This window comes from Lepisosteus oculatus, chromosome 1 (genome assembly GCF_040954835.1).
Source record: "Lepisosteus oculatus isolate fLepOcu1 chromosome 1, fLepOcu1.hap2, whole genome shotgun sequence".
NCBI classification, from domain to species: Eukaryota; Metazoa; Chordata; class Actinopteri; order Semionotiformes; family Lepisosteidae; genus Lepisosteus; species Lepisosteus oculatus.
In genome coordinates this window covers 6,468,866-6,489,894 of record NC_090696.1, presented here as the reverse complement: position 1 = coordinate 6,489,894, position 21,029 = coordinate 6,468,866, and the positions used below count along the sequence as shown (strand labels likewise).

Below are 21,029 nucleotides of genomic sequence, written 5' to 3'. Positions count from 1 at the left end.
TGCACTTCAGCAGACAAAAACAGCAAGGAGAGCTGGGGTATGAACCACAGTTTCCAAAATTTATCAGTGCTCTCCCAGTCTAGGAGTGATAGATGGCCTGTCTTTCAATAGTGCTCCATATATTCGTTTGTGAATGTATTATGATGTCTCTATGTTGTAAATACCTGTAAAGGTCTGTAGATCTTATATTGATTATATATGATTTGGCAACACTGATCTGGTCATTGGTCATGCCAATAAAACGTCTTGAATTGAATTGAGGGCAGGTGACTGTGTGTTGACTGGGGAACCGTTAACCTGCGGCTAATCAATGTGTATTGTCCTACTGACGTGGGAGGAAGGGTGGAGCTACTCAAGGCACTCTCCCGCTATTGTTATGTAGCACAGACGTGATAGTGGGAGGGGATTTTAATTGTATCTTAGAGCACACAGACAGGCAGTCTAGCTCTCCGATAAAATTGGATTCCAGCTCACTGGCCCTGCAGAACTTAGTTAAAGACTTTAAACTCTCAGACACATATAGATGGATATATCCTACAACAGCAGGATATAGATGGTCAGGGAGGAATTGCAGCTCCAGAATTGACTATTGCGTTTTCTCAGAGAGAGTGAAAGTTGTTGTGAGGGATGTCTGTCTGTACTCAGAGGACTGCTCCCTCCCTCTGTGCATTTAAAGAATGGGATTTACAGCGGAACAAGAGAAATTGTTGCTATGTAACTGTTACCGTGTAAAAACTTAATGAAATGTGATCACATATACTGTTTTAAGTACGTATATTAATTGAAAGCTTTCTATTTTGTGATTCCTTGTATTTTTTGTGAAAAGAAAATAAACTTATTAAAAATCAAAATCGGTTAACCCAGGGCGAGGCTCGGCCATTGCACTCCGGCTGTGCTGACCCCTGCGAATTCCCCAAATGTGGGAATCTCGACTGCATAATTTCTGGTAGTGGGGGACTGCGTTCGCGCTCTCCCCTGAAGTGCTTGGTCCAAAATCAGATGCAACAGTGCGGGCGGCTTTGCCTTCTGCTGGGGAGCTGTGCCGGGTGCCCCTGAAGCGGCTTTCAGAGATGGGGGGTCACTACAGAAACGCCCTGGGCTTTTTCGCGAGCATCGCCTGACAACGTGGTCCTCCTTTTCATGCCCGCTACAGCCATAACGCTATGCTCTCGAGTTCTTAACTCGCTTCTTCCCTTTTTGTCTGCTCGCTCGGAATCCATCCCTGCTCATTTTGTGCGAGAATCTATGCTCTGTTGGATACAAAGGGCCTTGGATGGTTTTGAAGAATGTATTCGTCTTCTTTTAGACCAGCAGCTTCTAGAGTAGTGAATAGTCCTTACCCAGCAGAGCGTACTAGAAGAAAAATACACAAGGAATCCCTGAGACGGAGAAATGAATGATCCTGCAGACATGTTCTGAACATTTGCCCCTTTCGTCTCTTTCTCTATCACTTTGTTTCTAGATTTCCTTTCCTTTCTAGATGCCTTTGGAAGCACGGTATGAATGCTACAGCGGAACGTGAACGGGTCTGTCCTCGGACCAGGTAACATGGGCTTCACATAGTGCTGCTAATGTGGTTTTGACGGCGGCATGATTCACCCACTCAAACCCACATTGATTCAGATGTTTTAATGGTCTATTTAAAACAAAATAGTTTGAATAGTCTGGGAAAGCAGTGAGTCTATTACTGTTTTATGTGACAGTCCTCTAATGATATGACTTCAGCTTTGGCATTCACGTGTACCCTGTGTGCTATTCACCCGTTTTAATTCCGGGTACATTCAGCACATTGGGAGAGAGAGGCTCCCGGGGCCGAAAGCTACTGGGCTGTAATTGTTGTTTTCTTGGGCCATCTAGTGGTCACCAGCGGTAACGCAGGAAGAAAAGTAAATTTTCTCCGCTGTCACACTGTCTTAGAGCAATCCGTGTCTTGTGAGAAATGTAACACATAATTAGTTTATGTGTGTACATTTCAGATGTTGGTTGTTGAAAATAACTCCGTTAGTAAAGCAAGATGTACAATGTTCTAATTCCATATTGATGACAATTCCATTACCATACAGTTAATCCTCTTATTTCTTATTGGTTTACAATTAATTTAGTTTGATCACCCTTTTTATGAAAGATGCCACATTAGTGCCTGGCAATGGGTATATCTGATTGTCTTGTGTGAGTGTTAGAAGAAAAGTCAACATCGACACCCTGATTGAAGGAGCTCATATTCAGGGTGCAAGGGGTGGTCATGGCAGTCAGTGATTATAATGGCCTCTTGCACTATCTGGCTAACGTAGATGTTTGTCAGCTGTAGATGTTGTTCACCAATAATTTTGCTGGCAACCTTCACATTCCTGCTCAGTCTGTTTTTATTGCATGAATTAAGGCTACCAAACCAGGCTACCTATGGTAGGACACAGTCAATAAAGGTTCTGTAGAATAAGGTCAGTGTTGTACTGCACACATTAAACGAGCAGAGTTTTCTCGGGAAGAACTATCGCTGTTGGCTGTTCTTACATGTGGCATCCATGTTTTCCTCAAAGGTTAGTTTGTAATCAACAACAGTGCCAAGATATTTGTAACTGTTGACAATTTCTTGCTCCTCAATGACTGTTGGTTTTGCTTCCTCGAATTATAATCGTCGGCCATGTCTGTGTTTTCTGATGCCCTTAAGTTGAAGGAAGGAATTTTTACACCAATGAACGAAATCACCCACCAGGGTCTCTGATCAGGGTCTACGCAAACATCATGACGTGTCCGTCTTCGGCGGGGGCTTCTCCAGCCGTCTGTGAACAGAATGTCCAGGATGGGGGACAGCAAAAAGGGTATGGCTGTGACTTTTCTGAACAAACAATGCAGGCGTAACTCTCCACTTTCTTTGAGGAAAATGTGCTAAGCATCAGTGTCTCTTGTGCAACTGAGAAAAATCAAGCAAAATACCAGAAGTCCATTCAAAGAGAAAAGTAATTTTTATTTACATGGAAACTAAATAACAGTATTTGAGATCCCCAAATGGTTTCATAACAGCTTTTATGGAAATGAACTTGCATTTACAAAATAAGAACAAGCTTTGAATAAATAGAATATCCAGTCCTTTAAATATGATTCGGTTTATACAGAGGAAGTAGCAATATCTTCTATTTGTGCATTTTCTCTTTTCATTTTATTTGTTATAAAAGAAGGATTTTTTTTGTTCTTTTCAGAAAGTGTTTTTTAATCAAAAATAAACCATTGTAATCACAGCAACGTGAAGCCTGAGATTAAGGTTAAAATCTGAACAGGATCACTATTCGGCAACATCATGTTACATTACAGACCCATTACCTAGGAAATCATGCCTCAGAGTTCATTTCAAATTCCAGTGCTGGTTAATCAAGCATGTTACATCCGTTGATTCCAGTTCTTTATTCTCGCATACTTGCTCATATACATTCATTTCTTCCAGATGCATTCGCACTGTGATGCAAACAGAGCTTTGCAGCAAAAACATGGCTCACCGGAGGACTGGAATCTGTGGACCGGATTGGAGCAGTGTGGAATGGCTGCTAAGTGTGAAGCTCTGGGCCTGGTGCTCTCATGCTCGTCATGCAGTTTGTCCACAGCGTCAAGGCTGTGAAGGGTCTGAGTGACATGAGAGCAGAGGACGGGAGCTGTTTAGGGTTATCTGCTTCCGTTCTCCCTCTGTTTTGATAAAGCTTTCCGCGCCACAGGAAGCCACACTGCCACTCGTGTCCTTGCTGTTGGAAGAAGTTCGTGCCATTTCTTTTGTCCAGCCCCTTTCCTCTTATTTCCGCACTGAATCTCTGTCTTTTCCAGCGGTGTGGTGTGCACACACTGGAAACTACTTTGACGGCCACCACAGTTACATTAAAGTAAATATCGGGAAGCCTTCCTGGGACCAGCAGTTCCACCTGGATTCACTGGGAAATGTATAAGCCTCGCCCGAGAGCCAGGGGGCTTGGTAGCTGCCTACCAGGAGGGCAGTTTTGCCTGTACACGCGCTTCCCAGCCAGACCCATGCAGCTCAGCTCAACAGGAAGTCCCAGAGAAAGGTGGAGACAGGCGAGAGCTTTGGCGACCAACAGCATCCGGTGTGATACACAAAGGGGAGTTGTCACAAAGGACGTGGAATACTGTGGGGATCTATTCGGATACTTCCAGTTGAAGTTATTAGTCTAGCAAAGTCTCTTTTTCATTAGATCCTCTATCTACTCCTCATACACACCGCTGACGTTCCCTGTAATTTCATTCAGCCAATTACTAGTCTGTGCTAGACGAACGTGTGCCAGCAATGCTTCATCTTCTGCTTCATCTGGATATATTACACTTCAGTATGTTACAGTTCTGTGGCTTGAGGCACCAGACGTACCCGAAGGGACTGTGCACCAGGGCACTACATCCCTAACTCTGGTGTTTAAGACCACTGAAGAGGCAAGCAAGGTGTTGCCGTACGTGTACCCACCATGGCTGGGGCGAAGGTTGACCACAAAGCAGAACGAGGCAGTTTGAATAATTCGCCTCAAGAACAGGTGCCGAGTTTACATTTCAGCTGTAAAACTGGAAGTGCACTGAGAGAATCCACTTGCGGTTTTTTACAGTGCTAATTTGATCTTTAATCAGACACTTGTGTTCAAATAATCGATTTGGAAGCAAATAATACAATTCTGACTACTCTCTCACCTGGGTTAATATTCATTTCTGATTTGAGTCGCTTTGTGCTTCAATGAAACCACATCCCTTCAATCAGAACCACTGCTTTTCTGCTGAAGGGCCAAATAACCTAATCTACACAGACAGCTCAGTAAGTCCGATTCAGTATCACTCTGTACTAGTGTTTTTTTAAAGTAACTCAACTGCAGTGTTAACAACAAGAGTCCAGTTCTCAGTTTCTCTCCACCCCACACAGAAGTTGGTTTTGTAAATCTCGCACTTTTGGAACAACATCAGATTAGTTTATAAGCACCAAAACCTTACACACCTACACACACAAATACACCACATCTTCAATGTGTATGTCAAAAGCCAGAAACTGTTCAATTAATTAAAAAAACTCATAGGATCCTCATTAAGATCTAGGAAGAAGAAGAGGCAAAAAAGCAGAGCTGTCCAACAGTGCTGGAGGATTACGAAAGAAGTGGTACTTGGATCAGTTTATGTGCCAAAAAAAGTTTCCAGTAGGTGGCGCTGACGTTTCTCATTTCTAGCTGCACTGACAGAAGAAACGAGTGTGCACTTTCAACAAGGGTCTTAAGCTTTTATTAAAATGTATCACTCACTGACTTTATCATTGTATTTATTTGCTAAATAAGAAGTATTAAAGATTTCCTTTTATGATTTCAAAGGTGCACATCATTCAAGTTATGGTTACCAACATGGGCCTCGGGAGAAGTGTCACCTGGTGAGATCACTGTCAGATGACAGTGTCACTCGTCCAGTTAATTCATTGAACCATTTTCTGACTTTGAAAGCGTGGCTTTAAACCAGCAAACCCTGGATCCCAAAGGCCAATAGCCCTGAAGGTTTGACAGGTACTTTGAAACACCTGTCTGTCACATTAGAAACGCACTGCTATTGCTATACTGTGAGCTGACACTGTTTACCTTAATCTGTTCTCCAGGTACAAAATGGCCAGCATGGGAAATGGCTAATGAAAAAAGTGTGCTTCTTATCTTCTGCAATTTGGTTTGGCCCTAAGTCGGTGAGGATTTTGCTGAGTTTGTCATATCTAACTATAGACAATCCTAGACGCTCAGTCCAGACAGTCATGCTGCTCTTCATGTTGATGAATCCGAAGAGACCAGAAACCAGCCAGTAGAACACATGGCAAGACAGTCCTACATGTTACCTTCACACCCCCAAAAAACATATTTCTGATAACATTTCTGTACAAATGTTTTTATCTCTCAATAAATCTCCCAGTTATAAAAGAACGCAGTTGTGACTGAAATCTGAACCGAAGTCGAGTTGTAACTGAACCTATATTATAAGATTACAGAAATTTAATTTGACTAATTTTCTTTTGTTTCGAGTTTATCAAGGTGTATACTGATTAAATCAGTAAATAACAACAACTTTCCACAAAAGTGTTGATATTGCCAGGGATTGGGGAAATAAAGGACCTAACACTATGAAATGATTTTGACCTTCAGAAACCTTCATCCCATCCCAGTGACTCTGACAAGAGTGCCTTTCAGACACCTGCCAGTATTTAGATGCTCTGGGGGGCTTCCGACTTATAAAACACCAAACAGTGGGGGAAACAACGAAGGTGCCCGGAGATGAGCATTGTGGGTAAGGGGCTTACCCATTGTGTTTAATGTCCTGCAATCAGTGTCTTCAATAATGCATTTTAATGACTCTCTGTGGTCATTAAAAATCCCAGGGTGTTTCTCGAAAAGAGTAGGGGTGTAACCCCGGCGTCCTGACCAAATTTCCCATTGGCCCTTACCAATCATGGCCTCCTAATAATCCCCATCTCTGAATTGGCTACATTACTCACTGCTCTCCTCCTCACTGATAGTTGATGTGTGATGAGCGTTCTGGCGCACTATGGCTGCCGTCGCATCATCCAGGTGGGGCTGCACATTGGTGGTGGTGGAGGGGAGTCCCCATTACCTGTAAAGCGCTTTGAGCAATTATTATTATTATTTATGGATTATACAACTGGGAAAAGAATAGGCAGCAGCTTCACGCTGCCGCTACAATTCTATAACACCACAAGGTGGCGCCATTGTGTAAGGAGCTACGAGAAATCTCGGCGAATGCTAGGTTAGAGTTCCTGAATAATAACATGGACGAATGTAATTTCATTTCATTACTTTTCCGTCTATTGAATCTCACAGAAGAGCATGGGGCAAACAGATGTAGGCGAATGGTTCGCTTCATCGCTTCATTGTCTGTGTCTGGACCTGTGCTTCGATTTTTTTCCCTAGTTTTGTTTTCCCCCGTCTGTACCTGGGCAGCTGGAGCTCAGTGGTCTGCGCAGTCTGCCCTGGTGTCCCTCTCAGTTCTCTGAACCAGGGTGCGGTGGAAGGCGGAGACAGCGCGCTTTGACATCGGCATGGCCGAGCGTGCTGATGTAAGACTCGTTCTCAACGCAGGCTCTGGCCCGAGAGGCCGGGATGGAAAACAGAACATGTGCGACAAACAACAAGCTGGCCTGGCGCTAGTGCTGCAACAATGCGACTCCAGCACTTCTGTGAACTGGCTTCTTTTTGAGGGCTGTTTAAAATGCTTCCATTGATTAAATGTGGGTTATATGTACTTCTAAGAGGATACGAACTTCAGCGTGATGGATTTTAAAGCAGGAACTCTGTCCACCAGCAGAGTTCAGACCCCTGTCTCAGACCTTGTCGTTCAAATCCAGGTCCACTGGGATTATCTCGAAGGCAAAATTAAAAGTGCAGACTGAAGTCAGGCGTCGGATGTACAGCAACACAAAACTGTGCACACATTCACTGCCATGTCTTAACATCTTGCTTGCTTGTTGCTGCTCTTCGGAAACAGGGACGTCATTGACCTCTACCCTGCTGCATCATGGGAAGCGGAACACTGAAGGCATTAAAACTATGTAAACCATCATGTGTGTACTGGATTAATCAGTGATGCAGCAAAGTGATTTTGTCTTCTTTTTAAAAAAAAAAACATTTTATATCTTTCTTTCTAAATGATTTGAGCCCTGTTAGCGTTGTAAATCCTTGCACTAAAAGTCAGCACTAAGAGAACACGAGCAGCGTGTCCCGAGAGAAATCAGAAGCTGTGTTGCACTTGCAGTCTCTCCTGGGTGCTGGTTTCCTTTATAGCAGCTTGTCACTAAAACTAAAAAAACGTCTGTACAAATCAGCCCTCTGTTTCGCCAACCATCTAAGCAGGTTTCCTCTCCGTGCCTTTAATTCCTTCATTTTTATTGTTATTATACGCATTATTAGCTGTAGCATTGTATTATTCTTATAGTTATAATTTCTGTTCTAGTTTCTATTATTGTTACTGGCGTGTGGGCACTGCTGTAGTCCCTTCCTGCTCGGCCCGGTCGGTCTGCACACGGCGGCCGTCAGATCCCGGCCTTGTCGCTGTAGAAGGGCGTGACGTGGAACATGTAGCAGTGCGTGCACACCCTCACCGGCTTCATCTGCCCATAGCGTGGCAGGGGCGCCGAGTGCGACGAGCAGCGGGAGCAGAAGATCTGCAATCACACACAGGGAGACGCTTTGTTACTCAACGGCACACGTTTGCAATGCCTGTAACAAGTGAAGTTAAGGACATGGTGTCAGGCCACCAGCAACTTTTTGCAAAACAACACTAGAGCTCAAACTATGTGCTTTTCATACCAGGCTGATATAGCCAATGGTGTTTCATGCTTGGCACACTCCTGCTTGCTGGACAGGCAGCAGACCTCTCTGTCTCTCCTGTGTGCTGGGCCTACAGCAGGCCTCTCTGTCTCTCCTGTGTGCTGGGCCAGCAGCAGGCCTCTCTGTCTCTCCTGTGTCCTGGGCCAGCAGCAGGCCTCTCTGTCTCTCCTGTGTGCTGGGCCAGCAGCAGGCCTCTCTGTCTCTCCTGTGTGCTGGACAGGCAGCAGGCCTCTCTGTTGTTCCTGTGTGCTGGGCCAGCAGCAGGCCTCTCTGTCTCTCCTGTGTGCTGGGCCAGCAGCAGGCCTCTCTGTCTCTCCTGTGTGCTGGGCCAGCAGCAGGCCTCTCTGTCTCTCCTGTGTGCTGGGCCAGCAGCAGGCCTCTCTGTCTCACCCACTCAACCCCATGGTACTTTCCCAGTACTGGTTTTCTCCTTGCCACTGCTTGGCTCTTTCAGTTCTATTCCAGCTCTGATCCTAACCAGCCACCGATCTGTGGTTGTTAACATAGGAGGGAACATTCGCTCTAAACCATCTGAGAAAGGAAGCCTTGCATATGTGCTTTGTTTGGGGTAAACTAAGTCCATAACAGACATGAAAGCACACCTTGGGAAAACACCCTCCCCTGGGGTGATTCATCTTTGTCTTTTCTGTTTTATTTGAGTCCATTCATCAAATATTTACTATTAACAGGGCTGCTTTCTCCACTGGAAACCACCATGATCTGATTCTCATGCATATTCAGATTAATTTCCACATGGACACGGCCTCCGGCGGCGATGTTTGACCTTGATAAACCTCTATGATTAGAGTTGCAAGATAAAGAGGCATAGATGGTGTGGGATGTCTTTCCATGCGCAATACAGCTCCATTTCATGACAAAGGTATAGCAGAGGCAGGTGGAAGTCCTGCAGCACTGCATGGATACCACAAACTTGTGACCAGCCATGCCGTGAACCGTGCACCTGAACGGACTTGCCGCTGGAGGCAAGCGGGGGCGTGTCTGTGTGGTGCTGTGTACCTTGCCGCAGCTCCGGCAGTGGTGCTTCCTGCGGATGACGGTGAAGGGAGCCTTGCAGGCCGTGCAGTAGCTGCAGGCCTCGTCGGGAACCCAGTCCGGGGGATCTGAGGGGGAGGGAAGCCACAGGGTCAGACGTGGGACCGGGCGGCCGCAGAGACGAGAGAGCGATCGCAGCAGCCCTTGCGCATCAAGACACGTGTCTTTATTTTTTCTACAAGGCTTGTGAGAGTCCCAGCCATGCATTTGGACGGGACACTCTGGCTTCGTTCAGGAAACAGCTGGTTGAAATCCTGGGGTCAAAAAGCTATTAACTGCCAAATGGCCAGATGGGATGAATAGGTTCCTCTCGTTTGTAACCTTTCCTGTGCTCTTAATGCCAATTAGATGAGATCCCATTGAAGCATTTGTCACAGGAATCAGACAACGACAAACTTGTATAGAATATATACATGTATACGAATTAGGGAACATTAATATTTTATTTACTAAAGATAGCTATACTCCACCGATAGGCCCTCACATGGGCAAAACAGCTGTCCATAGCTGCTGACGTTGCCTCTAATACAGCAACAACGGTACTGCTTTGAAGTGTTGTGAAATGGCCATAGCTAACTAATGTTCATATTGTCATAGTTCATAGTAATTACTATCTTCTTGTTTAGAAACAGAAAATAGGAGAAAGCTACATTAACTAACATTATTCTGCCTTTCTTTCACACCTGCAAGGCTTTATACAAGAGTTTCGGAAGTAGGTTCTAGTAGGGTCTAACACTGCTGCAGTGGGTTCTAGTAGGGTCTAGCACTGCTGCAGTGGGTTCTAGTAGGGTCTAACACTGCTGCAGTGGGTTCTAGTAGGGTCTAACTCTGCTGCAGTGGGTTCCAGTAGGGTCTAGCACTGCTGCAGTGGGTTCTAGTAGGGTCTAGCACTGCTGCAGTGGGTTCTAGTAGGGTCTAACACTGCTGCAGTGGGTTCTAGTAGGGTCTAACTCTGCTGCAGTGGGTTCTAGTAGGGTCTAGCACTGCTGCAGTGGGTTCCAGTAGGGTCTAGCACTGCTGCAGTGGGTTCCAGTAGGGTCTAGCACTGCTGCAGTGGGTTCTAGTAGGGTCTAACACTGCTGCAGTGGGTTCTAGTAGGGTCTAACACTGCTGCAGTGGGTTCCAGTAGGGTCTAGCACTGCTGCAGTGGGTTCCAGTAGGGTCTAGCACTGCTGCAGTGGGTTCCAGTAGGGTCTAGCACTGCTGCAGTGGGTTCCAGTAGGGTCTAGCACTGCTGCAGTGGGTTCTAGTAGGGTCTAACACTGCTGCAGTGGGTTCCAGTAGGGTCTAGCACTGCTGCAGTGGGTTCCAGTAGGGTCTAGCACTGCTGCAGTGGGTTCTAGTAGGGTCTAGCACTGCTGCAGTGGGTTCTAGTAGGGTCTAGCACTGCTGCAGTGGGTTCTAGTAGGGTCTAGCACTGCTGCAGTGGGTTCTAGTAGGGTCTAACTCTGCTGCAGTGGGTTCTAGTAGGGTCTAACTCTGCTGCAGTGGGTTCTAGTAGGGTCTAACTCTGCTGCAGTGGGTTCCAGTAGGGTCTAACTCTGCTGCAGTGGGTTCTAGTAGGGTCTAACACTGCTGCAGTGGGTTCTAGTAGGGTCTAGCACTGCTGCAGTGGGTTCCAGTAGGGTCTAACACTGCTGCAGTGGGTTCCAGTAGGGTCTAGCACTGCTGCAGTGGGTTCTAGTAGGGTCTAGCACTGCTGCAGTGGGTTCCAGTAGGGTCTAACACTGCTGCAGTGGGTTCTAGTAGGGTCTAACTCTGCTGCAGTGGGTTCTAGTAGGGTCTAACTCTGCTGCAGTGGGTTCTAGTAGGGTCTAACACTGCTGCAGTGGGTTCTAGTAGGGTCTAACTCTGCTGCAGTGGGTTCTAGTAGGGTCTAACTCTGCTGCAGTGGGTTCTAGTAGGGTCTAACACTGCTGCAGTGGGTTCTAGTAGGGTCTAACTCTGCTGCAGTGCGTTCTAGTAGGGTCTAACTCTGCTGCAGTGGGTTCTAGTAGGGTCTAACACTGCTGCAGTGGGTTCTAGTAGGGTCTAACTCTGCTGCAGTGGGTTCTAGTAGGGTCTAACACTGCTGCAGTGGGTTCTAGTAGGGTCTAACACTGCTGCAGTGGGTTCTAGTAGGGTCTAACTCTGCTGCAGTGGGTTCTAGTAGGGTCTAGCACTGCTGCAGTGAGTTCTAGTAGGGTCTAACACTGCTGCAGTGGGTTCTAGTAGGGTCTAGCACTGCTGCAGTGGGTTCTAGTAGGGTCTAGCACTGCTGCAGTGGGTTCCAGTAGGGTCTAACACTGCTGCAGTGGGTTCTAGTAGGGTCTAACTCTGCTGCAGTGGGTTCTAGTAGGGTCTAACTCTGCTGCAGTGGGTTCTAGTAGGGTCTAACACTGCTGCAGTGGGTTCTAGTAGGGTCTAACTCTGCTGCAGTGCGTTCTAGTAGGGTCTAACTCTGCTGCAGTGGGTTCTAGTAGGGTCTAACACTGCTGCAGTGGGTTCTAGTAGGGTCTAACTCTGCTGCAGTGGGTTCTAGTAGGGTCTAACACTGCTGCAGTGGGTTCTAGTAGGGTCTAACACTGCTGCAGTGGGTTCTAGTAGGGTCTAACTCTGCTGCAGTGGGTTCTAGTAGGGTCTAGCACTGCTGCAGTGGGTTCTAGTAGGGTCTAACACTGCTGCAGTGGGTTCTAGTAGGGTCTAGCACTGCTGCAGTGGGTTCCAGTAGGGTCTAACACTGCTGCAGTGGGTTCTAGTAGGGTCTAACTCTACTGCAGTGGGTTCTAGTAGGGTCTAACACTGCTGCAGTGGGTTCCAGTAGGGTCTAGCACTGCTGCAGTGGGTTCTAGTAGGGTCTAACACTGCTGCAGTGGGTTCTAGTAGGGTCTAACACTGCTGCAGTGGGTTCTAGTAGGGTCTAACACTGCTGCAGTGGGTTCTAGTAGGGTCTAGCACTGCTGCAGTGGGTTCTAGTAGGGTCTAACACTGCTGCAGTGGGTTCTAGTAGGGTCTAACACTGCTGCAGCGGGTTCTTGATTAAACACCTTTTGCTCTGTTATCAAAGCACCTCACCTTCAAACTGGCCGTCCCGGGCCTTGGCAGCCAGCTCCGAAGAGGAGACAGTCTCCTGACACAGCGCGCAGTCCTCCAGCGCCGCACTGCGCCGGCCCTGCCCTGCTGGAGACACACCGCAACATGAAGGTGAGTCACTACACGATGCTCTTCTTTCTGGGTCAGAAACGTTTTCTGTTGGAGCTGCTACATCAGACAGCTCAGGCACAGACGACGTGTGCAACAGTGGATCTCCAGGAGCTAACAAACACAGGGATCTGTGATCTTACAAGAGTCCGTGGCTTCACACACCCAAACATGAGAAGAACAGATGATTTTCCTTGGAGCCTTAGAGATTTAGTGCTCCAAAATTCAGAGGACAGGAAACAGAGGTAATGGTTAAATACAGAATATGTCTTGCCAGATGAAACCACTTTCCCCCCCTTCCCCCTGGAAGAACAAGCACTCTACCTTTCCTCTGCTTATCCCTGTCGTCTGCCTCAGGCTTGGTAGCCATGACTTCAAACAGTGTCTTCAAGATACTGCGGAGGTCGCTGGCGTAGTTCGTCTGCAGCTGATCGGCAACGCCTGGCGTATAAAAAGGTAGATAACTCCATAAGCACAGGGTTAAAAACATTAAAAAATTACCAATGACAGGGGCACTTTGGCACATCCAATCTGTTTGGTAGTTGGTAGCAAATTGATCTGAGGACTTGAAAGAAAACTGGGTATCGGCTTCAACCAACATGACTGGATAGCCTGTTCCAAACTCCCACAACCTTTTCTGTAAAGAAGTGTCTCATGTTTTTGGTTTTAAATATTTTTTTAATGAAAGGCAAGTGCACATCAGTTACCAGGGAGGGAAAGTGATGGCTGTCAACACACGGCAATAATTTTTTGGCAATAGTAATACTAACCAGTTACCCCATTTTCTGCAACAGGTAGACTTAATGAAGACTCACCATTCAATAATTACAGCAGGGAGAGCAAGTGATATTCTTCCTGAGAATGGTGGATAAAGATGTATTGACCATATCCCAGAAGGATAACTATTGGACATCTGTACACCATTGGAAAAAATATCCCCAATACTAGATCACACTAAAGGTAGCCAATAATCTGCTTAAAAACAACTCTGAGGTGTTAAGTGAAAATAATGAACACACTGAAAAAGATCAGGTGACAATCGGGGTCTTTAGAGACAAATCAACCATTTCTTAAATGTACCGGAAAAATACACTTTTGATGAATTGTGGGTGATTTCATTAAACAACGGCATTTACAGATCCCCTGAAACAAAAAATCTGCAGCCTTTCAGAACAAGAGTGTCCTTCGCAGAATGCAGCCTGCTTAACTGAGCAGTAACAAACAAGCGCTTGCAATCTCTAGAAAGGAGCGATTCAGGATGACCTATAAAAATGAGTGGGTTGGGGCTCTCCAAAACCGAGGCTGGGGACTCCAAATCTAAAACTAGCACCAGCTCAGTTTTAAAATCAAAAGTAGAGACACGTACAATAAATCCATTTTGATTGCAATCTGACTGATTCATATGCACGGTGAGTGTTCGGGATGCATGCAGAGCCCCAGAAATCAAAGGCTTTGCATGAGAGCGTCCTCCACTCTGAGCAGGCAGAGCTTCAACACTCTTTCATCTGTCATTACAGCACTGCTGACCTACTTTCTTCCAGACAGTCATTAAGAAAGCCACCGAGAACTCCCCGCTGCAGCTGCCCAGACAAGGCACGCGCGCGGCCGGCTGCCACTCCCACAGCCCGGAGAGAGCTTACAAGCGGGAGCAGGCTCCAACGGGCCATCTAGCCTGTTTGCTAGTTAGTTCACTGATCCGGGGATCCTGAAAGAAGCCAGGGTGTCAACTCCAACAGCACCTGCTGGGCAGCCTCATTCCCTCTATCCTCTGGATGAAGAAGGGCCTCCTGTTCTTGGTTTTAAAATTTGCTGCCAGGTAGTTTCCACTTGTGTCTTCTGGTTTGTGTTTCACTGCTGATTGTAAAGAATTTTACATCATTGACTTGGTCAGTGGCTTTGAGGATCCCCTCACAGTCTTCTACAATCCTGAGTTAATATGACTGCTGCCTAAATCCTGTGTTTAAGTCTAGCTGTGGTCTCAGCTACTTTATTAAACCCTTAATTGAGCTTTAATTAATTTAATTAAAACTGGATGGTTTAATTACAGAAAGAAAGCTAACTGGAAAGCCTAGCTCTGTAAGTAATGAGGACAATTAAGCTCAGAAAAAAAATAAAAGTGTAACCTCAGGACTGAGTTTGGCAACTTGTGGACTAAATCAATCCCATCTATGGTCCTGGAGGAAGACTGTGTCTTCACAGGCTCAATATTTCCAGTGTTTTTATGTGGAAAATATTTATACATTTGGTTTCAGCTCTTAAAAGGTGAAACGCACACACGTGCACTACGCCCTGGTCTGGATGCCAGCCCATTGCAGGACACACACAGAGTGACATCGGCTGGGCCAGCCTACATGCCTTTGGAAGGTGGCAGGAAACCAGAGCACACAGAGAAACGCAGGGAGGACATGCAAACTCCACACAGAACGCTCTCCAACTGAGAGTCCAACCCCAGACCCAAGAGCAGTGAGGCCCTGTATCAAGTTAAATGCATCATGCCGAGCAAGCGCCGGTGATCGGTCCCACACAGCACACCTCACGGCACTGTTCCCAGCGGGCGGCTAATTACTTCATCTAAGTATTAGTTCCAATTTTCTTTAAATACTCTCTCTGGTCCTTCACTCAGAGCTCTGTCTCTAGCTGAGCTACTGTGCGAATGCTGCTTCTGAGCTTCCTTACACCAGTTTTCTTTTTTCCCCTCTATGGTTTTGCGCTTACTTATTTACTGTATGTTCAGTGCTTTCTCTGGCCTTTGCAACTACCGCTCTGCAGCCCTGAGAGCTGGGTTGCTTTTATGTCTGTCTTTTTCTCGTTGGCTGCCCTTTCCCCTCTTGCCGCGGTGTTCGCCACCTCGCTGGCGCCTGAGACCTGCTTGTGAGCTCCCAGTCAGACGCTGCTCTTTTTTCACCTCGCCGCGTCGTGACCAAATCTGGATCTTGCCAAAACTCGATTGCAATGGATGTGCTCAACACAGAAGCCCGATAATGTTCTCAAAGGCAGGCTGTCACGACGTGAAACATGTAGGACACAAACAAGTTACTGAAGTTTAGGGAACAGGCACCGCAGGCCCAAACGTGCAAAACAGAGCCAGGCTGTCAACGTCTGGAGCGCCGATGGGAGAACGCTGTCCGGCAGACATCTTGCACCAGGCCTGCGCAGGCTGTTACTGCCCCGGCTGCCCCCCCCCGGGGCCCCGCCCTACCCGAGATGCAGACGAAGAGGCGGTGGATGAGGTCGCTGCTGCTGTGGAAGCGGGAGCGGATCTTGTCGCGGGAGGCCATCTTGGCGGCCTGCAGGGCCTGCTGGATCTCCTGGTGGTCCAGGTCCTCAGAGGTACAGGAGCTGGCGGTCAGGCTGCTGACGGGGCTGCTCGACACACAGCACAGGACAGGGTCAGCACCGCAGCACGGCACCCCTCGGCCCGCCAGCCGCCCCTTCCCAACTCGGGGGGCTCGGAAGGGTCCCTCCTCCCCAGGACAGCAGGACAGAAGGGAAGCTCTGTGGTGCAGAAGGCTGGCACAGTTATGGAAGAATGTCTGCTTGAACTTTCAAAGTTAACATTTCAATAACAAAGCTATTCTAGCGCAAACCTAAATATAGCTGTATGCAAAAGACAGGGTCAGATTGCATGTTTCACTGAATCTCTCTGGACCTAGCCAAGAGTAATAGGTTTAATTCACTACAGAGAATACCTTAAACTGCCACAAATACTTCTAAATCACTTTTAAAGCCTTCGGAAAAAGTTGTAATTCATTTCTTTTCTGCTGTGTGATAACATCTTTGTGAATTCTGCACTGTTTCACCTCTCATTTACTGTAATCCAGCATTGATTTCTTCAACCACACATTCAAATGCTCCCTCATCAAACACTAAAAATACTTTGTTCAAGGACTGAGTTCATTTCAGTGTTCTAGCTAAATTGATTTCAGATGATCCTAACAATACACTTGCAACAAAATTCACAATCCATTCAAACACATTTCCTCAACAGACAATGGAGTTAGCTAACTACCTGCACTAAAGCACTGGTAAGTTTCCTTGAAATGCACACAAGACTGATGCAGATGACTAAATACTCCGTCTCCCTTGCACTGAGGAATTGTGCTGCACTGGACTCCCACTGCACGGGCATTGCAGGATATCAGCCCTCAGCTGTAGCCAACAGTGTAGGACAAACACTAAACAACACAACAAAGGGAGGAACCCCGAATGTGAAGAAAACAGAGAAAGTGACAGAAGAACTACAATAGTGAACCCCTCTGCCATTCTCAGATTTCCTTCAAACAGGAGCTTTAAGACAATCAAGGAATAAGCCAGAAAAAATTATCAACTTTTAATGACGACTGGTAATATTAAAAACATGCAAATCAACAAACATTTTAAGGAACTGTGTGCAGTGCATTATTTAAATTTGGATGGTGTCTTTTCCCAGCCATTTTCAAAAAATAGGTATCAAATCTGCTGAACTGCAGCTGAACGTGCTGTAGGTGGTGGAGACAATGCAGTATAGGTCCCTGTTACGCGATCTCAGCAACACTGACTCTGAGTGATGTACCAATCAGAATCGGCAACAGGGATGCTGCACTGCAACAGGACTGAAAGAAATATCTGCTGATCCTGTTGCCATGTGACCATGGCCATGCATTTTTGCTGAGCTCCATACAACAACCTGAGTTGTTATGCCTTCGACAGTAAGCACGATGAGGAGATTGTGTCTCACTGCTTCAATGCATCGACAATGGATGCAGTCTCTAATGACAGGGAGTAGGATTCAGGAACAAACAGAACAAAGCATGGTGCAGAGTATGAGGCACGATCATTTTTGTTTTATCGCTCCGGTTTAGAAGGAAGCAATAATTTTTCAGTTTCATAAGTCCTTTCCCAAACTCTGTACTCATCTTATGGTTGCTTCACCAAAGCCCTAGGTCCTGTGCAGTCCTGCAGTGCTTGACCAGTGATGGAGGCCGTACAGGCTATCCTGGGAGGCTTCAGCTGTTCACTAGTGATGTGACTGTGAGACAAACCACCCTGGCTTTCATGGGCCTGCTGAAATTCCTGTTAACATCCAGCTGTGAGCAAGGGAAATAGCACTGGCTTGCAACCTGTGGATTCTCTCTATTCGTAACGGGGCTCCGTGCACTGAGAAACCTACAGAAGTCACTCTTCTTTTAAAAATCGAGACAGCACACAATTCTGCTATGGCAGAGAACCGTGAGGAGGGCTTGTCAGCCGTCCAGGGAGTGCTGTTGTGTGTGCTTGGCGCTCAAAGCCCGTGGGCGACCGGGGTTGAACACTGGCAGGGGCAGAGCATGGCTGCACTCAAAATTTTGCTTTGAATAACGTTTGGAAGAAAAACATTTTAATTAAATTAAGCAAATTTTAATGAACAGCACCATTATCTAAGAACTTTTAAAGGTGCTCTTCCCTGCAGAGATCTAATATTTTGTTTATTGCTTAATATATTTTAACATCAAACAGCAACCCAGAAAAAAAATTCCACTTGCATGAATAGTATGCATCTCATACCATTCACAATGCAGCTCTCACTCTCTCATTATAGAAATCTGTTCAATGAACAATAGGAAAATAAAGGCTTTCTACAAATCCTACTTGTATATATACGGGAAACACACACAGATTAGTCATAAAGGATGCTGAACAACACTGACACCAACCCCTAAGTATTATAAAAAATAATAATAATAATAATAACAACAACAAAAACAACAACAATAATAATTTTATTGGATTAAAAAAGATGTATTCACAAGCCTGCTTGTCTACAATGTCACAGGGCCACTTCACGTCACGGGAACTTTTGTTTCCTCATTCTGAATCGCAGAACACGATGCTGTGCATATCTGTAAATTGTGTCTATTTTGTGGTGTAAATTGGAGGCTTTCCAAGTTACTGTGTACATTTTTCTTTTACTGTGGTTTGCAAAACCCTCATCAATGCTGATTCTTTCTAACCCTGAAATATGAAAATAGAGTTGAAGTTTCCCTTATGCCATATACCATAAGCCATATCCTTCAGCTAATACAATAATAAAAAGCACAGAAAAGACAGTAAAACAAAGTTAAATGTGTGCTCGATTTTGAATGTGCTTTTTGTGTGCTCGATGTCAGAGGAGAGACCGAGAGGGGTTACTTGACGAAACTGCACTGACTGGAAAGAAATGCTGCTCCGAAGCACCGAACTCATTCCTAACCACTGTGACGGCTGATGCTCAGGTCACTATGAACAAGAAGTGTGAACCTGCTGCTCCCAGCAGCTCCAGTAGTTCAGGGAATAAATGGCTTTTCCACATTTTCCGTCTGCACTGATTCGATGCGCCTGAAGGTTTCACCCGTCCAGGGACTCCTTTGTGCTCTGGATGTAAAGCTCCCTGCTTTTGCGAGACTCAGGAGAAAGAGGCCTGTGCAGGGAGCTGCTATCAGGTTGCTGGACCACTAGACTCAAGAACAGCTTCTATCCCACTGCAGCGCGCATCCTCAACAGCTAACTGCAGGGCCTTAATAAACATCTGCACTCTGCACCTTTTATATAGTCTACCCCTTTTTTTTTGGTCTCACTACTACATATTTATTTTTCCACAACATATTTATTGTTCCTGTCGTCTACATTGTGTGGTGTTGTCTGCTGTACTGTGTGTGTCCAGAGAGATCAGTGTGATTAAGAATTCCGATGTACGTGTACATAACGCAATAAACTAAACTACTACTGCTGATCCTGACGGCAGTCTTGTCGAGAGTGAACTGAGAGACGGCACTGAAAGATGCCTGATTTGTCTGCCCCACTAACAGCTCCATTAGAACCCGAGGTAACCTGGTAAAGACAAAAATTCAGTCTGACTGACTACATCACCACTTCAAACCCCGGCCACAACCTTTCCACTCTGAGCCTCTGCTTTGCTTTGCAGGTGCATTATCACTATTGCAAGCAATTCAAAACTGTAAATGTCTGGCAAGTGCCATTTGATGTAGAGAAGGGCAGAGTGCAGACAGCAAAAAAACAAACAAATAAATCTATGAATGTGAGCTTACAAGAAAGACACTTTCATTTTCTAGAGCTCTTGTACTCAGTCCTGGTGCCAGAATGCCCTGTGTCTGCACTACTGCTATTTAGTGCCTGTAACTTGCCTGTGACCCTTTAGGACTCTGTATGTTCTATCCTCAACTTGGTTATTAAGAATTTGCTCCTTGATTTCTAACAAAACAGTCTTCATATATTCCCTTCTGCTTAAGTCCAGTTGCTTGCATTTCAGGCAGTCCTGAACCACCAATTAGCAAACAGTTAATCCCAATTGCAAATCTCATTCATCTTTTTAGGAGCTGAAAGCACATTAAAAAGTTACATTGAACAGAAAAATCTGAAATAAATCAGCCTCTGACTATGAGCTTGGCTGGAACGAGAAACAGAAATCAGAGGGGTCACGCAGGACCAGGACTGAGCTCTGCTGGAGTATTCCTGATCCCGGGGCCTGAGTGCAGAAAGAAGACTAAACAAGCAAGCAGGTGGATTAGAGGCAGCGATGAGCACTGGCGATGTGTTGGAAACCAGTAGACACGGGGATACTCCAGACCCCTGGCTTCAGATGGCTTCTTCCACTGCTCACAGGGCTCTCAGGTCACATGGTGACTCTTTAGTTATTAATAGCTAAATAGTAATTAAATAGCTCAATGCATTAATTATATATAATAAATCACTAAGTAACAATAGCTAAGTTCTATCAGATGGCAATGCCATCCACAACATTTATAAAAGCTTCAGCACAAAGTGTGTAGTTAAATACGACCCAGGGTCAGTGATTTGGGAGAAGATATTACATAAACAAATAGACTCGATTTCAGCACAGCGGCTGAGCACGTTGGCACAAAAGATATATCTGAAATGTAAAAGATTATTTAAAAACACATGGACATAAGCTAAAAAAAAAAAGAACATACAATTGATCTCAAGGCCTATTCCTGTCAAGGGTCCAAGCAGCAGGGGCAGTAGATTGTACTAGAAGAACTGGTGTACGGCCAAGAGCTTTTAGCAAAGATGGTCTGTTTGTAAACAGGAGAGGATCTGCTTCACCTCAATCTTAATGCCCCAGAACAAGAGGATTAGCAAACACTGTATAAAACTGGGGTGGCACAGTGGCGCAGTGGCTCGAATTACTGCCTTGCAGTGCTGGGGCCCTGGAATCGATTCTGGAGCTGGGGTGCTGTCTGTGTGGAGTTTGTATGTTCTCCCTGTGTTTGCATGGCTTATAGGAGGACAACTGGTCAGGTGACTGTTTAATGAGCAGGAAGCAGAAGCTCCCTGTTTCAGTCAGTGGATGTCTGAAGGGCAGAGTCTCTCTGTGTCCCCTTCACGGCCGACTGAAGGATCTGTGAGGTATTGTGAAACTAATCTGGGTTTAAACATGTGGAAGTCTTTAAGAAGATTCTTGGGGGGGGTAAGAATTGT

The 21,029-nt window shown here is 45.9% G+C and overlaps 1 protein-coding gene and 1 pseudogene across 3 annotated transcripts in view; one reads left to right on the top strand and one right to left on the bottom strand.

The window, feature by feature from the left end:
* Positions 1-831: 831 nt before the first annotated feature.
* On the top strand, positions 832-978 carry LOC138241416 (U1 spliceosomal RNA; annotated as a pseudogene).
* A 4,256-nt stretch (positions 979-5,234) lies between these two features.
* The window catches only part of zfyve28 (zinc finger, FYVE domain containing 28), a 158,240-nt gene continuing 142,445 nt past the window's right edge, over positions 5,235-21,029 (bottom strand). For 2 of the 3 annotated variants that reach the window (XM_015344371.2, XM_015344373.2), the window contains 5 exons: positions 15,775-15,938; positions 12,900-13,016; positions 12,450-12,554; positions 9,360-9,463; positions 5,235-8,176 (listed from right to left, as the gene is read on the bottom strand). In XM_015344371.2, coding sequence (XP_015199857.1) covers positions 8,045-8,176; positions 9,360-9,463; positions 12,450-12,554; positions 12,900-13,016; positions 15,775-15,938 — 622 coding nt within the window. In that variant the 3' untranslated portion in view covers positions 5,235-8,044. The remainder of the gene's footprint in view (positions 8,177-9,359; positions 9,464-12,449; positions 12,555-12,899; positions 13,017-15,774; positions 15,939-21,029) is intronic. The other variant, XM_015344372.2, reaches the window with a different exon arrangement.